Here is a 16,259-nt window from a genome sequence, read left to right on the forward strand (position 1 = left end):
GCATATCTCTTAGATTCCCCAACAGAATCTTCGTGGTATAAGCTAGATAGATGGCGGCATTCATGGGGATCCGGAAAGTCTAACCTTGTCTGTGGTATTCTGAGTAGGATCCCGAAAATCTGGAAAGTCTAACCTTGTTTGTGATATTCCGAGTATGATTCCGGTATTGAATGACTGTGACGAGCTTTAAACTCTTGAAGGCTGGGCGTGATGATAAACGCAAAAGAATCAATGGATTCTACTCCAACCTGATTGAGAACCGATAGATGATTAGCCGTGCTGTGACAGAGCATTTGGACCATTTTCACTGAGAGGATGAGATGTAGCTATCAACAAGGGTGATGCCTCCAGACGATTAGCTGTGCAGTGACAGCGCATAGGACCATTTTCCCGAGAGGATTAAAAGTAGCCATTGATGATGGTGATGCCCTACATACAGCTTGCCATGGAAAGGAGTAAAAAGGATTGGATGAGAGCAATAAGAAAGTAGAGATTCGAAAGGATTCTAGCATCTCCACACGCCTATCTGAAATTCCCACTATTGATTTACATAAGTATTTCTATCCCTTTTTATTTTATTTATCTTTTAAATTATCTAATCCAATTACATTTGACCCTATGAATCCACTTAACTGAGATTTACAAGGTGACCATAGCTTGCTTCATACCAACAATCTCTGTGGGATCGACCCTTACTCACGTAAGGTATTACTTGGATGACCTAGTACACTTGCTGGTTAAGTTGAACGGAGTTGTGAGCTTCTCTAACAGTGCCTGGAACTCTTGTATCACAATTTCGTCCTCTAGAGAGTATCTTTTTGAAATGGCTAAACGCTTCTTCGCAAGCCGGGGTCCACTCGAAGGCGATTCCTTTCTTCATTAGGTTGAGGAATGGGAGGGCTTTTTCCGTCGAGGCTCTGAGAAACCGGGATAGAGCTGTAAGCTTCCCGGCGAGTCGCTGCACATCTTTTACGCATCCTAGGCTTGTCATTTTGAGGACGGTTTCGCACTTGTCTGGGTTAGCCTCTACCCCTCGTTGTGTTATCATAAAGCCTAGGAACTTCCCGGCCTCCATGGTGAATGCACACTTGAGTGGATTGAGCCTCATTTTGAATTTCCTTAGCACTTTGAAGACAGCTTGGAGGTCATCTATGAGGCTGTTTGGCTCTGCTATTTTTACCAAGATGTCGTCGAGGTAAACCTCTACTGTCTTACTGATGAGGTCATGGAAAAATTTGCTCATTAGTCTTTGATAGGTGGCACCTGCGTTCTTCAATCCAAATGGCATTACCTTGTAACAATAAGTGCCTCCTGGTGTTATGAACACCGTCTTCTCCTCATCATGTCAGTGCATCGGGATCTGGTTATAGCCGGAGTACGCGTCCATGAAGCTGAAGAAACAATATCCTGCTAAGAAAACGATACCCTGCTGCGGAATCTACCAGGGTGTCAATGTTGGGGAGGGGAAAAGAGTCTTTAGGGCATGTTTTGCTCAGGTCGGAATAGTCGACACACATTCTCCATCTTCCACTAGCTTTTTTGACCAAGACGACATTGGATAGCCATATCGAGTACTCGAGCTCTTTGATGAACTCGGTTTCGAGTAGCCCGGCTGTTTGTTTGGCGACCTCATTGGCCCTTTCTTGGGACATCTTTCTTCGCTGCTGTGATACTGGCTTCGCGTCTGGTTTGTCGGCTAGTCAGTGGGACATGACCTCGGGATCCAAACCTGGCATGTCTGATAACATCCATGCGAAGAGGTCACTATTTGCCCTTACAACTTCCATGAGGGGGCCCTTGAGTTCATGGGGCAGATTTTTGTTTACAAAGGTGAACTGTTCTGCCGACTTCCCTATATGGAACTTCTCCATGTCCCCTTCCGATTCTGGTATTGGCTTGTCTTCCATTCTTACATCCAGGTCTGCCAGGAATATGCCGACTGCCTTTTTAGACTCTCGGAGAGACTAGCGTTGTCGCAGGCGACTGCCGCTTCTAAGTCTCCCCTAATGAAGCCAACAGTTCCTTTGTCCGTCACGAACTTCATTGTTAGAAATTTATTGCAAATCACGGCTGAAAATTCGTTGATGGTTTTTCTCCCTAGAATGATGTTGTAGGCCGTGAAGTCTCTAAGGACTACGAAGTCCGCCATAACCGACCTCCTAGCGTCACCAGCTCCGAGGCAGATTGGGAGGGAGATCGTCCCGTCGGACTTTATATAGTTGTCGCCTAGCCCCATGACACCGTGTTGGTGACTCTTAAGGTCAGACTCCCTGAGCCCCATGGCGTCAAACACATTCCTGAATAGGATGTTGGAGTCAGCACCAATATCGACGAGGATTCGCCTGACCAACCCGGTCCCAACCATTGCCGTGATTACCATGGGGGGTTCTCAGGGAGATCGTTAAACCACTGATCTTCTGGGCCAAAGGATATCATGGGGGGTCCTCCGTTTGAGGTGGTGGGACCTCCTGTCAAGATAGAGAGGATCCGGGTATCTTTCTTTGCTGCTGATTTGGATTTTAGGGGGGATATCGCGTCCGACCACGACGTTAACCACAAAAGTTGGGGGGTTGTCGGTGGCCCCTGTGGGCTCTTGTCTTACCTTGACAGTCCGGCTACAATCTTCTTCTGAATGCTCCCGTTCCCGTCTTCTTGGTTCACGGATAAGTCGGGAGAACTCATTCAACTTTTCTTCCCAGATGGCCTATTCTAAGACATCTTTGAGGTCGAAACAGTCTTGGGTCTTATGCCCAAAACCCTTGTGATAATCACAGTAGAGGCTTTTATTGCCTCCCGTTCTCTCTTTGAGTGGTCTAGGTCTGGATAGGATTCCCTTGTCCACAATTTGCTGGTAGACTTCCACTATGGACGTCGTGAGTGGCGTGTAGTTTGTGAACCTCCCTACCCGTGGGGGCTGTTTGTGTTGCTTGGCTGGGGTTCCATCTCTGGGAGCTTCCTTATATCTGTCGACCTGGGGGGCCTGCCGAGCTGGTGGGTTCGGGAGCTGCCATTTGTTGGCTGCTACAACCTGACTTACTTCCTCATCATTGATGTATTCCTTGGTCACGCTTTGAATTTTCTGCATGGTCCATACGGGCTTAGTTGTGAGGTGCTTTCTAAAGTCTTCGTTTAGTAGGTCGTTTGTTAGGCAAAGGCTAGCGAACGAGTCCGTGAGGCCGTCGATTTTCAAGCATTCATCGTTGAACCTGTCTATAAACTTCTTGGTCGGTTCCCCGGGCTTCTGGGTGACCCCTAGCAAGTTACTCAGGTGCTTTACCTTGGCTATGCGTGTTGTGAAACGAGCTAGGAAACTTTGAGAGATGTCCGCGAAGGCTGTGATGGATCCTTGTGGGAGTGCATTGAACCATCGAATCGCTGGGCCGGCCAGCGTCACGAGGAACGCCCGGCACCTGGTTGCGTCGCCTACTCCTTCTAGATTCATTCTCGCTTCAAAGGCTGTGAGGTGCTTTTGGGGGTCCTTCGTCCCATCGTACCTCATGTCTGTTGGCTTGTCGAAATTCCTCGGAAGCCGGACCTTGAGGATCGAGGGGTGGAAAGGGGCTGCTTCCTTGATGACGAGTTCCAACCGTTTCTTTCCTTTCCCTTTTCGGGACTCCCCGTGGCTCTCGGATCCGCCTTGGGTAGGTCATGAGGTCTCTTGGGTGTGTGTTTCATCTTCGCATCTTGTTGGACTCCTTTCTCGGTTCTCATGTCTTCGGGAAGGGGAGCGTGTGCGGGTGCGAGGACGTCTCCGTGGGATCGACTCCTTGCTGCCAGCTCCCGTTTAAGGTTTTATACTCTGTGTCTGAGTTCCTGCATGATCTTGGCGCTATCGGCTCCCGTCCCCCGAAAGGGCGCCTTTCGGGGGTCTTGGTGTAGATCTGGTTAGTCTGAACAGAGGACCGCGGGTGTTCAGCGGCACAGGCCGTCGAACTCGCCCTACTCAGGCGGGCCCCTCCTCCTTCGCGAAGCTCCTCTGACGTGGGGAGTCGCTCCATGTCTACTCCAGGGTTTCCACAGACGGCGCTAATATTCGTTACCTTGCGATCTCGGGTGTTCGGGTGGAGAGGTGGGTAAGTGGGATCCGGGTGGACTTGGAGCGGGCGCGGAGGTATGAACGGAAGGTTGATGATGCCGGAGGAGGAGAGAACGAGGGGGTTGGCCACCTGCAAGGACACTCCAACGATCAAGTCAGTGTCCGTACGAGGTGGTAGCCGAATTAGGTAAAAATGTGACGTACCTCGGGGGGAGAGCTGACCTCTCCCCTTATATACTGTGTTGGGCGGGCCCATGAATGACCTAGCCCATTGGCCGAGAGGCTGCCATGAGCTGTCCTAGTCCACGTGGAAAGAGCATGTCGTTCCGGACTTCAAGTCGGGGCTTCGGGTGCTGCCCCGAGGATGCCGATCCGACCAATGTACGGAAGATAGGTCAGACGCGCCCGAGTCGGGTGTTAGGACCCGACCCGCCGGATTCTTCTTGTCGCAAGTGGATTGGGCCTAGAAATGTGAAAATTTTAAAAGATAATTTTTCACAACTTAAATGGATTATGTTAAAAAATTGAGAAATTCACCCTTATCTTATGAAAATAATATAAATTTTTACAACTTAAATGGATTATGTTAAGAAATTGAGAAATTCACAGTTGAGTTAAAACCTAATATAGTACATTATAAAAATTTACGTTAACTAAACATTATTTTGCTACTCTACTTTATTTAAATTACATCTTTAGTTATTCTTATTTTGGTCTTTCTATATTTAAAATTTTTTGCAAGAGATGTAACTAATTCAAATTTTAATTTTAATATATTGACAAATTAAATTCATATATTTAAAATTTTTTTAAATAGTGTCCTTAAAAACATTTTTTATTAATATAGTATTGTTTACTAATATAGTATTTTTTAATATATTGTGTAACTGACCCAGTTGTAATTCAACCATTGAATCACTCAGTTGACCCGATCATAATTAAATAAAAATATAAAATTATAAAAATAAAATCTAAAGCTAAAACTTAAAATGTATATCTTCACAAACATATTAATAACAATCAAGTATCAATTGTTAGATATAACTAATAATGTAAAGAGATAATAAACTAGTCAATTGGCTTAACCTATTCATTCCAGGACTACAAGTAGATACTTTTCCTAAGCAGGAGCCCCAATTCCCATAACAAGTTAACAACAATTATCACAAGCAGCTAACATTTGAAGCATGAAAAGCATCTATAGTGAATATTGGATACTACTTCCTCCGTTTCAGGGGCCCGGTCTTGAATCCACTCTTAGTCGGCTTACCCCAAGGAGTTCGAGATCCTTTTCCCCACCGACCACTACTCTTGCTCTTGCCCTCTCCTCCACCATGAGGATGGTCCACTGGATTCATGGCCACTCCTCGAACAACTGGTCTCCGGCCAAGCCACCGGCTTTGTCCAGCCTTCCTAAGCTTCTTATCTCCATGGCTTGGATTTGAGACAGTACCAACGGTGGCTCTGCAACGAGAATCAATCATTTTTTTAACACCCGAGGGGAGCTGGATAAGACAGTATTTTGATGTAGGTTCTTTCAGGATTTTTGCACAAGTTCCAGCAGCTCTAACCAGCTTGCCACCTTGCCCTGGGTTCAATTCAATATTGTGAATGATAGTTCCGATTCGCATAGTTATCAGAACTAAACTGGTAATTGACCCGGTCATGGCTCACTGGTTCAACCAGTGGATCACTAATTTACCCGGTTGATCCGGTCATAATTAAATAAAAATGTAAAATTACAAAAATTAAAATTAAAATCAAAAGTTAAAACTTAAAATATATGTTTTCACAAATATATTAATAACAATCAAGTATCAATTCTTAGACATCACATAACTAACGGATTTAGATCTTCTAAATTTTGGATTTTACTCTAGAGAACCAATAGAAAACATGAGAGTTAGAAATTACACTTTATCCTCTCAAGTGAAAACCCAAAATTTAGAAGATCCAAATTCATAACTAATGATGTAAAAAGAGATAATAAACTAGTCAACAATACAAAATACTTTCTCAATTTAAAAACCAAATATAACACAATCAGTAAATCAAATCCAAGAGGTGATCTAAAAGTTGGCATCTATATCTTCATAAGACAAATTTGAAGCTTGACCAATATTTTCTTCATTTTGATTTGCATCTATATCTACATTTGTGTATCTTTCACAAATCAATACCAAGAATAATTTATAATAATACAAACAGAAAGTATGGGAACAACAATTTAACTGAACAATTTTATTTTGAATAGCAGAGTGCACGAACCACATTTTCAACAACAAATTCAACTATAATAATTTTCAGCAACAAAAGATTTAGTTCAAAAGATGATTTACAGCAACAAAAAATTTAGCTAAATAATTATTTCAGCAAGACAACAATAGATTTAATCTTCAGTGATGATAATAAGTAACAAATTCAACACAGTGATTATTTCCAGAAAAAAAAAATAACTAAGTGATTAATTCAGCAGCTCCAAATTCAAGGTTCAACCAACTCAGTGATGATTTTCGGCAACAAACAAACTTAAGCTAAGTGATTTATTTCAACAAGACAACAACAAATTCAAGGTTCATGATAATCAGCAACAAATTTAAGCAACACATACAACTCTCAGCAACAAATTACTTTCAGCAACAAATTACTTCCAGCAACAAAATCAAAGTGCAGTGATGCAGCAACAAAATTGAAACAGAAAGAACAGGAGAATTTGTTGGAACTCACCAAATCGGGTTGCGGCGAAGGAAGCTGACGGGAAGGGAGAAGCAAGAAGACGACAACAAAGACCAGTCCACCGGGACCGGCTGCCTCTGCTACCGGCGACGAAGAGCACAGGGAAGGCGCGCGTCCGAGTGCGAGACGATGACGAGACAGAGAGCGACGACGATGACCAGTCCCACGGCGACGACGATAGCGGTGAAGGTGCGCGACTGGGTGCGAGACTGATAACAGATAGCGACAACGACGACCAGGTGCGAGACCGAGACAGTGAGAAGCAAGAAGACGACGACGACCACCGCCCGAGGGACCAGATGCCGGTTCCGTCTGCTTCTGCCGCCGGCAAAGCGAGCGCAGGGAAGGGAGTGCTTGAGCTGACGAGAGCTTGACAGATCGGAGACGAGAGGTGAGAGACCGGAGATGAGACGAGCTGACGAGAGCTTGAGCTCGTCGGAGAGAGTGACGAGAAACTGAGAAAGAGAGTCCAGAGAGGAGAGAGCGTTGAGGGCTGCGGGTGATCTTCCGCAATTAGGGCTTCAGAGTTCAGAGCGGGAAAGCGGGAAAGTCGGATCCGGATATAAACCGGCCGGGCGATATAAACCGGCCGAGTCACCGATTTTTCTGAAAACCGACCGGGTCGATCCGGATTTCAGCGGGTCCGAAATCCGACCGGTCCAACAGGTGATTTTGACTTCGCCTAGAGTGTTCCCAGCTACTAGTTTCTGGTATGTTCTAGAGTATAGACAAACAAAAGCTGCGTCTGTTTGCAAAGCTAAAGAAAAAGAACCAAATGAAAGCGGGAAATGGCGCTATGGATGGAAAACGGTTCAGAGCCACTAACAGAAGCCGAGAAGGCAGACCTTGAAGCCATTGCTGCCATCAAAGAATCCGCAGCCATTGAACTCAAGGTACACCTACTACTCATTAACCATTTCAATTTTTTTTTCTTTTAATTTATTTTACTTGAGCGTTCAATTTGCGTTCTTTTAACTTATCATTTTTGAATTAGGAAAAGGGTAACGAGTATGTGAAGAAGGGTAAGAAGCATTACTCTGAAGCAATTGATTGCTACACAAGGGCGATTAATCAGAAAGCATTGAGTGATTCTGAGAGCTCTGTTCTTTTTGCGAACAGAGCGCATGTCAATTTGCTTCTTGGGAACCATAGGCGTGCCCTCACTGATGCTCAACAAGCACTCAACTTGTCCCCTTCCAACATAAAGGTGCTCAATTTATGTTTCATATATATATCTATATATATGTATGCACTGTCACAAAATAGATTTACACCTACATCCAAATACATAGCTCTAGATTAGCAAAAATAACTACTTTTTATATTGATAGTATAAATAGTCATGCAAGAGAACGGACGTGATTGGTACTGAAACATTTTTACCTATTAGTGCATCATATATAGGTGAATTTAATTTTAATGCATAAAACAGTTTTACAGGTACATCTAATTATGGAATGCATATTAGCAAAAATAACTAGCTTTTGCGTTGTATTGGTTTCTTAGTTTTGTTTCGCAATTTTTGAAACAAATATGTATATATGTATTGCTTTCTTCCTTTTGTTTTGCATTTTCTTAAAATTTTTTTAAAAACATAGTGATTTCTTGTATGGATTTAATTTGTATGTAATGTTAGTATAGAGTATAGACTATAGACGTTCAATGATGTGTTGTTACATTGTAAAAGTGTTTGAATAAAGCGTTCGTTATCTTAAAAGTCAATGTTATTGATTCATAGCATTTCAACTCTGCTTGTGTTAGTCCTAAAAATGAGTTTTTCACCATCAATTTAGTGGCTCTGTTATTAATTTGCATCAATTTAATCGTCTACTGTAAAGAATGTTTGAAGCACTGATTTGATGTAACTGTTTATCTTTGAGGACTAACAGTTACACTTTGTCTTATGAAGTTTATTATTGTGAATTTGTGGTTCCCTTGGTTTGATGTCTCAAGCAATGAAAAATCATGATTAGGCAATTTATAGGGCTGTCAAAGCATCTCTATCACTGAATTTATTGGCTGAAGCACAAGACTTCTGCCGAAAGGGTCTTGAGTTGGACCCCAATAATGAGGAATTTAAGAGGCTTGACCAACAGATTCGTACGAAGATATCGGAGAAGGAGAAGCGTGAGGCTGAAGTCTCCAAAGCCATATTGGAGGCAAAAGTATGGACTGCCGGTTGTTTCTTTCATAATTTATCTGTGTTTTGCTGTATGGAACCTCATGCCCTTGTTTTGACCAAAAACTATGCAGGAACTTGTGTCTGCAATAGAAAATAGAGGCTTGAAGATTGGAAAGGCAATATATCGAGAACTCACCGGGTTAAAGAAACCGGTGTTAGACAAAAATAATATCCTTCATTGGCCTGTCCTTCTTCTTTATGCAGAGGTTATGTCCAGTGATTTCATTGAGGATTTCTGTGAGACTGACATGCTTTCAGTCCACCTTGATATGATATCCTTTTCTTGTTTTTTTTTTTTTTAATGATTTTTAAAATATCTACATAAATCTGTTATTTTTATGTGGGAATGTATTACACCCTTAGCTTCCAAACATGTTTTCAGCAGACCAACCACTCCCATGGGATGTTGAAAACAATTACAAACGTGATTTTGTTGAATTATACTATGAGGTAAGCTCTCTTTTTAAAATTTTTTTCCTCGTTTGAGTTTGATTTCTTATTTCTGTTTGCAGATATTGATGCTCAAAGTATACTAGTTGTTTTGTTTGCCAATCAAAATCGGATGGGATAGTAAGAACAAAAATAAGGATAATTGAAGATTTCATACAACATATCTATCTATTCATCTAGGACCTTACAGTGTTAGAACTGATATTGAAGATGTAAAGAATCTGCTATAGAATTGGGAGTTCTTGATAGTGAGCCAAAAATCCTAATCTGCACAAGTATATACACCATCACTGGGGTAATTGTTAAGTCCCTGTCTCTCCCAAACTATTCCAATTCCAATTGACTAGACACCCTTCTCACCATCCTATTCCCTCTATCTATACTTACAACAAACTAATCGATTGTAACTAACTAACAAATGGTATCCTAACATAGAGAGCAGCTAACACCACCATTCACCAGATATGCATCGAGTTGCCATTTTCTTTTTCTTGAAACATTTTACTTTTACTAAGTTTTAGTCTGTTTTTTTAAAAAAAGGGCAGCCCAGTGTGTTAGTATCCCACGTTAACACAAGGTACGGGGAAGGGCTTGCTAAGTAAATATTTAGTATCAGATGATTGACCGTTTATATCTTAAGAGCATTTTGTTCACCTCTTAGCCCATGTTTTATCAGGCTGGCTCTGGAGTTCGTCTATCAAAGGAGAAACTTCTTCATTGTTTATTAGAGGGAACTGCAGCTTCTCATGTTGGTGATGAAGAGAAAGATGCAGTTGAGGATTTTAAACACAGTGCAGGTATGGTATAGTACTTTTGAAGTACTAGTGATACAAGTAGTGGAATCAACAGTGCTCTTAGCTTATAGGCAACCAAGTATGACAATAACCTCAAACTCTAGGCCTAGGAAGTCCCTGTTAACCTATTTCTGTTTGGCCACCATGTAAGTTTACATATATCGATTTGTGAGATATTTTTTGTCTTTATACTGAATATACTACTTATGTTCATCAATTGCTTGTTTCCCTTAATGTGACATCATGTAGATTTAACCATACATTTGCTCCCTTCTATATGTGGTTTCAAGTTGAAGCGAATCAATCCCTTGTCAACACAGTTTTACTAACAAATAGAATAGGGACATTACGTTGTTAGGATTCACAAGTTTAAAAATGATCTTAAAAAGTAGCTCTGGATATGATACAGCTATTTTTGGTATAGAGTCGCTGTAGCAACTTGAGCGATAGAATCAAGCATAGCTGTGGATGGTATACTTGGGAACTGTAACTCACGAGTCACAACAAATCAAAGTGTATTGAACCTTAGGTGTAGGAAGAATAAGGCTTGTCCGTGGTCAATTGAGCTGGTTGATGATCTCAGTGGTCTCAGGATTCCCAAGATGCTGGCTTAGTTTAACTAGATACATTATTGTTCAATTCTCACAAGAATTTTATGTATCTATCCTCCCTTTTATGTGAATAATTGTTTATATGATGTGATATCTTTTTTGTTCATCAGGTTCCCCAAAATGGATCAAAGTAAATGAGAAGAAAATGCTCCAAGATATCCTCAAAGAACCTAATTTCGTAATCCCAGAAATCCCAGGTGACATATGGTTTTAGAAAATGTCATTGCTTTTTCATCGTTGATTTTGGAGTAAACTACTATTTTGATTCCTAAAAGATTTAGTTTTTGACAAAATAACTCTGAAACAAAGAAATCATATCTTGTCTCTTCAAAGATGATCTCAGTTTGACAAAATGCACCATTGTTCATAAGTGACAATTGTTTCATGCATTGATCTAAGTTTTTGTGATAACATTTGAATAATTATTTAAAAAGTGCATACAAAAGGCCAATGAAAAATGCGATTTCTAAACCTCGTTATTCATCTTTTTTTTTTTTTTCCTTCTAGATCTAGCTATTGTAAAATCACCAAATGTGAAGGATGAAAATTTCTTATTTTTCTAAGAAGACTTGCAAAGAATTGGGTTAAAAATTTAATTTCTAGACCCTTTTTAGAGAAAGTCTCCCCATATTTGGTGCATTCTAGGTAATCTTTAGGAGGCCAAGATGTCATTTTTTTTTTTCAGAAAGCTTAATCTTTTGGTGCCAAAATGGTGGTTTATTCTTGATTCTGTTTAGAAATTCAATCGAGTGATGTACTTGCAGTCTTCTATGTTGTTTCCAAGCAATCCAGCTTTTATAGCAAGTTCAAATCTGGAAAATGGGCTCCTCCAAGCATATGAAAGCAAAGCAACAAAGGAAGGGCTTCAAGGTAGCTATTAGCTAATATACCTTTAGTTGTTATTATAGCCACTAAATTCAAGAGTTCATTTACCAACTTGGAGTCTGAATACTGTTCATAATTCATAGTTATCCACTGTTTCCAAAAATTTTGGATTCAAAACCTTCGTTATCTGCCAGTTGTTATTTGGTGAGTCAAATTTTGAGGTTACATTAGTGTCACATTAATAATGAACAAAGGAAAAAACTTGCATGAATGTGTCTTATTCTTTTCTAGGCAAGTGAACAAAGAAATATGATGTATCATTTGTTGTAATATTAGGGGTTTCTTCAGTACCCTTATAAGATCTAATAATAGTCTTTGGATATCTGACTATTAGTAATTTTGCGTTTACAATCAACCACATTTCTCATCGACTCGAATATTATTTTATTTATTTCTTTAAATATGCTTTAGTTATAAAAACCTATTATTAAATTATAGTGGTAAAGTCACCAAAAAAAAAAAAAATTATAGTGGTATACGCGAAAAATACTGATACCTTTATTTTAGTTTATTTTATTTAAAAAAAACTACAATAATTTAGTATTTGAAAATCCCTATAATGTTACTTGATTATACTAGGGAAAAAGGAAATTATAATAACATCCAAAATTTATAAATTGATTAATTTAGTATATAGTCTTTTGTGTGGAAATAAATAAAAGTTGAGTTCCGTTTATGGTTAGCAATGAGCGATTTTTTTAATAGTAAACTTATTTGGTAGTCTTTATTATTGCGAATATTGCATACCTTAATAACATAATGATTTTATATCGAAAAACTCTACATCCATGTAAAAATTACATAAATGTTATCCAAGTATCTTCTACTTCACATCTCACACACTCATTTGTTTTATACGCGTCTCATATAACGTATATAACCTAATTCTTATTTTGTGTGATCAACCTTTCTTAACGTAAATTTTTTCATACAACGTAAACTTTCTTCTTCAATCTAATTAAATTTGTTGCTCTCTTTTATTCGCGTTTTTTTCTCCGCATTATAGATTTGGATTGACTTTAACATAATTAGCTTCGTTGTTCATCTTCTTCTTCGTTTTCTTCTTCGATCTGCACTTCTGAATTGAAACAATAAATGAATCAACTTCAAATCAGTTGAATGAGTGCGATTTGGATAATTCTTCCGAAACGTATCAATTTGATGAGGTTTGGATTATTGAATTTTGAATATAATTCAATGGAATGAAATTGCTAATTTTATTTGAAGTGAATTGAATGGACTGAGGTGATCTATATCTGAATTGAATTGAATTGATAATATGTAACTGTGAGTGTGAGTAACTGTGAGTAACTTTTCGATACGGTAAGTACTAAAGAGTTGATTCACCATGTGCATGTGTTCGGTTCGGTAAGCAGAAAGGAGTCTAAAAAAATGACGAATATATTCTATTTTGTTCCCTAAGCACTATATAATTCTTTCACCGTAATTAAGATTTTGGTTCACCATAATTAAGATTTCGGTTCACTATGCAGGGAATGATTTTCAAGACACTAGAAGAAGCTGGAAAGTTCTACAAACATTATTCTAAACTTGCCAGTTTTCTACCAAAATAAGGAACATGACTCGGGACAGAGACAAGATTAAGAATCAACTAATTGTATGCTCTAGAGAGGGGAGGTGGAAATCAAAGATATCTCCAACTTTGAAGACAAACCCTTCAGCTGGGTTAAATTGTCCGGCTAGAATTTACGTACACATAATGAAGGATGTTGGTCTTCGGACAATTTCCAAAGTTGTTTTGAATCACTCACATCCTTGTTGTCCAGACTAGGCTGAGATTCTCAAACAACACAGGGAGCTTAGCATGTTCGTGCGTCGCACGATCGAAACCCACGAGAAAGCCAGAAACAGACTGGCAAAACTTACCAATCATTTGTGGCAGCAGCTGGCAGCCACCGTGAACTAGGTTTTATAGAAAAAGACATCAAGAATTACATCACAAGGGAAGTACGGAATATTTCTGAAGAAGACGATGCCAAAGAATTTGGGAAGTACCTAGTAAGAATGAAAGAGAAGAACCACAATTTCTTCTTTGAGTTCAACCTTGAAGGCAATCACTGCATTAAACATGCATTATGGGCTGATGCCAGAAGCAGGGCTGCATTTGATTATTTCGGAGACATAGTTTCATTTGACACCACCTATAACACAAACAGGTATTCGGTTCTTTCAAACATATTTTGGATGTTTAGTGAGTGTATATATTTCGGTTCACCACCTTTTGGTTGTTATTTATGCAGGTACAATTTGGTTTTAGGTTCTTTTGTTGGCGTGAATCACCACGGCCAGTCGACACTTCTTGGATGCGCACTGATGAAAAATGAGGACATCCAATCATTCAAATGGCCATTTGAGTGTTGGCTATGTTGCATCTGAGGGAAGGCACCAAAAGATATTCTTACCGATCAATGCGCATCGATTCAAAGGGCAATTGAGCTGTGCATGCCAACAACAATTCACCGCTGGTGCATCTGGCACATTATGAAGAAGATTCCAAGAAAATTAAATGGCTACAAGGGACACAACGAAATTGAACAAGAGATGAGCCATGTTGTTTGGAACTCGTACAAAAAAGAAGCATTTGACAGAAACTGGATCGATTTCCTTAGAAAGTACGGCCTTGGAGGTAACAAGTGGCTTTTAGGTAATTGAGATTTCAATTTGAATTATTTTTATACTCATATCGTTTTATCCCAAAGCATGCACTGTTTTCGGTTCTCCAGACCTTATTGTTTCGGTTTGGTTTGCAAAGCTGTACAAGGATCGCCATATATGGATTCCGATTTACTTGGATCACCACTTTTGGGCCGGGATGAGAAGCACGTAAAGGAGCGAGAGTATGTATTCATTTTTCAACAAGTTCATCACACGGAATAGCTCCTTGAGATAATTCGTGAAGCAATACGACAATTGCCTAGCAAGCAGAGAGAGAATTCGATGCTGCATATTTTCACACCATAATATCGTGTGCAACAAAATCAGCAATAGAGGCACAATTTCAGCATGTATATACCCATGAGAAGTTCAAGGAAGTTCAAGCTCAATTCAGAGGTAAAGTGAACTGTATCACAAGATCAATACATTCCACCCTAGGTTTCACAACATATGAAGTAATAGAGCAGGTTTTCAACTCCACATTCAATAAGTTTGTTGTCACCTACGACGCCTTATCATGAGATGTAAAGTGTCATTGCTTGCTATTTGAGTCTAGGGGCATATTGTGTCGTCATTCCCTAAGTGTCGTAAGCTTTAAGCGAGTGGATAACGTAGTACCAAAATACATATTGGAACGTTGGAGCAAGAACATAAAGAGGAGGCATACACACATCAAGAGTAGCCAAGATGAACCTCTACTGGAGCCAAAAAATAAGAGATTTGATGAATTGGTGTTTCGGTCACAGAATATATGTGAATTTGCATTTGAGTCTGAAGAGTTTACCGGAATTTTGCACCGAGCATTTGACAAGGTCATGGTGGAGATGGAAGAATATCAAGGGAAAAGCAAAGGAAAAAGTTTGTTAACCCACGAAGAAGCGACATTAAGCAATGTGAATGACCTTCAAAACCCACCACGTGTCAAAACAAGAGGTCGGCCCAAGAACAGACTTGGATCAAACCTGGAAAAAAAGATTTCAAATGCCATGAAGAAAAAGAAAAAGACAGCTCCAAGCGAGGTAAAATTGACTTGCTTTTGATTAGTTAAAAATTTAATTGTTCTTTTTTCTAATATACAATTATGTCTTTTGTAGTTGAACCTTTTAAACTCCGGATCATCGATTCAGTCAAGCTCCACTCTTTACAATGCACCAGATATGAATTATCCAAGAGAGGATTGTATAAGTTTTAGTTTTTTATTAATATAAATTTTTGTTCACCCATGAGCAAATTTTGGTTCACCATGGTTATAGCAGGTTTAATTTTTGAATGTTGATAGTCTTTAATGAATAGTCACTTTTTGTGAAATTTTATATTGATATATGCAGTTTTTCGATTCGTCTAGTGTATTAATTTCTAAGTTGAATAATTAGAATTTTTTTTGGTTCAGGGTTCAGAGTTCAGAGTTCAGGGTTTAGGGTTTAGAGTTTAGGGTATAGGGTTTAGGGGTTCAGAGTTTAGGGTTATGGTTTTAGGGTTTAGGGTTATGGTTTTAGGGTTTTAGGGATTTAGGGTTTATGGGTTTAGGGTTCAGTGCTTAGGGGTTTAGTGTGTTTTAAACTTTCAGTTCGTCTCGTGTATTAATTTCGGTTCACCGTATTCATGGTTGATGGTTTAGGGTTTAGGATTTAGGGTTCATGGTTTAGGAGTCTAGGGTTTAAGGTTCAGAGTTCAGAGTTCAGAGTTCAGAGTTCAGGGTTAGGGTTCAGGGTTTAAGGTTTAGGATTTAGGTTTTAGGGTGTAGGGTTTTAGGGTTTAGGGTTATGGTTTTAGGGTTTTAGGGATTTAGGGTTTATGGGTTTAAGGTTCAGTGTTCCTAGTTTTAGTGTTTAAGGTTTAGGGTTTAGGGTTCAGAGTTTGGGGGTTCAATGTGTTTCCACCTTTCATTT

The 16,259-nt window shown here is 39.6% G+C and overlaps 4 protein-coding genes across 5 annotated transcripts; 2 read left to right on the forward strand and 2 right to left on the reverse strand.

Moving 5' to 3' along the window:
* Positions 1 to 2,704: 2,704 nt before the first annotated feature.
* Positions 2,705 to 3,499, reverse strand: LOC107473922 (uncharacterized). The gene has a single exon (XM_016093518.1). The coding sequence runs from the start codon at positions 3,497 to 3,499 to the stop codon at positions 2,705 to 2,707; it is 795 nt and encodes a 264-aa protein (XP_015949004.1).
* Positions 3,500 to 5,008: 1,509 nt separating this feature from the next.
* On the reverse strand, positions 5,009 to 5,999 carry LOC107473921 (60S ribosomal protein L2, mitochondrial). Its single transcript, XM_052257776.1, is given in 2 exon segments — positions 5,009 to 5,729; positions 5,951 to 5,999. Coding segments are annotated over 2 exon segments (525 nt in total). The 3' UTR covers positions 5,009 to 5,253.
* Positions 6,000 to 6,004: 5 nt separating this feature from the next.
* On the forward strand, positions 6,005 to 7,146 carry LOC127744915 (uncharacterized). Its single transcript, XM_052257777.1, has 2 exons — positions 6,005 to 6,009; positions 6,735 to 7,146. The coding sequence occupies exons 1-2, from the start codon at positions 6,005 to 6,007 to the stop codon at positions 7,144 to 7,146; spliced, it is 417 nt and encodes a 138-aa protein (XP_052113737.1).
* Positions 7,147 to 7,476: 330 nt separating this feature from the next.
* Positions 7,477 to 12,027, forward strand: LOC107473917 (uncharacterized). 2 transcript variants are annotated; one of them, XM_052257376.1, is made up of 8 exons: positions 7,477 to 7,665; positions 7,767 to 7,979; positions 8,746 to 8,937; positions 9,026 to 9,226; positions 9,327 to 9,404; positions 10,081 to 10,201; positions 10,920 to 11,006; positions 11,602 to 12,027. In XM_052257376.1, the coding sequence occupies exons 1-8, from the start codon at positions 7,561 to 7,563 to the stop codon at positions 11,688 to 11,690; spliced, it is 1,086 nt and encodes a 361-aa protein (XP_052113336.1). In that variant the 5' UTR covers positions 7,477 to 7,560; the 3' UTR covers positions 11,691 to 12,027. The 2 variants fall into 2 exon arrangements, with proteins under 2 accessions (XP_052113336.1, XP_015948999.1); XM_016093513.3 differs by having other exon boundaries at positions 7,479 to 7,665; positions 11,574 to 12,027.
* The last annotated feature ends 4,232 nt before the right edge of the window (positions 12,028 to 16,259 follow it).

Source organism: Arachis duranensis, chromosome 2 (genome assembly GCF_000817695.3).
Source record: "Arachis duranensis cultivar V14167 chromosome 2, aradu.V14167.gnm2.J7QH, whole genome shotgun sequence".
NCBI lineage: Eukaryota > Viridiplantae > Streptophyta > Magnoliopsida > Fabales > Fabaceae > Arachis > Arachis duranensis.

Bases quoted from the DNA above. Each gene is read 5' to 3' on its own strand.
- LOC107473922 (XM_016093518.1), bottom strand. From the start codon at position 3,499: ATGAGGTACGATGGGACGAAGGACCCCCAAAAGCACCTCACAGCCTTT.
- LOC107473917 (XM_052257376.1), top strand. From the start codon at position 7,561: ATGGCGCTATGGATGGAAAACGGTTCAGAGCCACTAACAGAAGCCGAG. The intron at 9,227-9,326 runs ATATCCTTTTCT...TAGCTTCCAAAC, and splicing joins TTTCAGTCCACCTTGATATG to ATGTTTTCAGCAGACCAACC. The intron at 9,405-10,080 runs GTAAGCTCTCTT...ATGTTTTATCAG, and splicing joins TTGTTGAATTATACTATGAG to GCTGGCTCTGGAGTTCGTCT.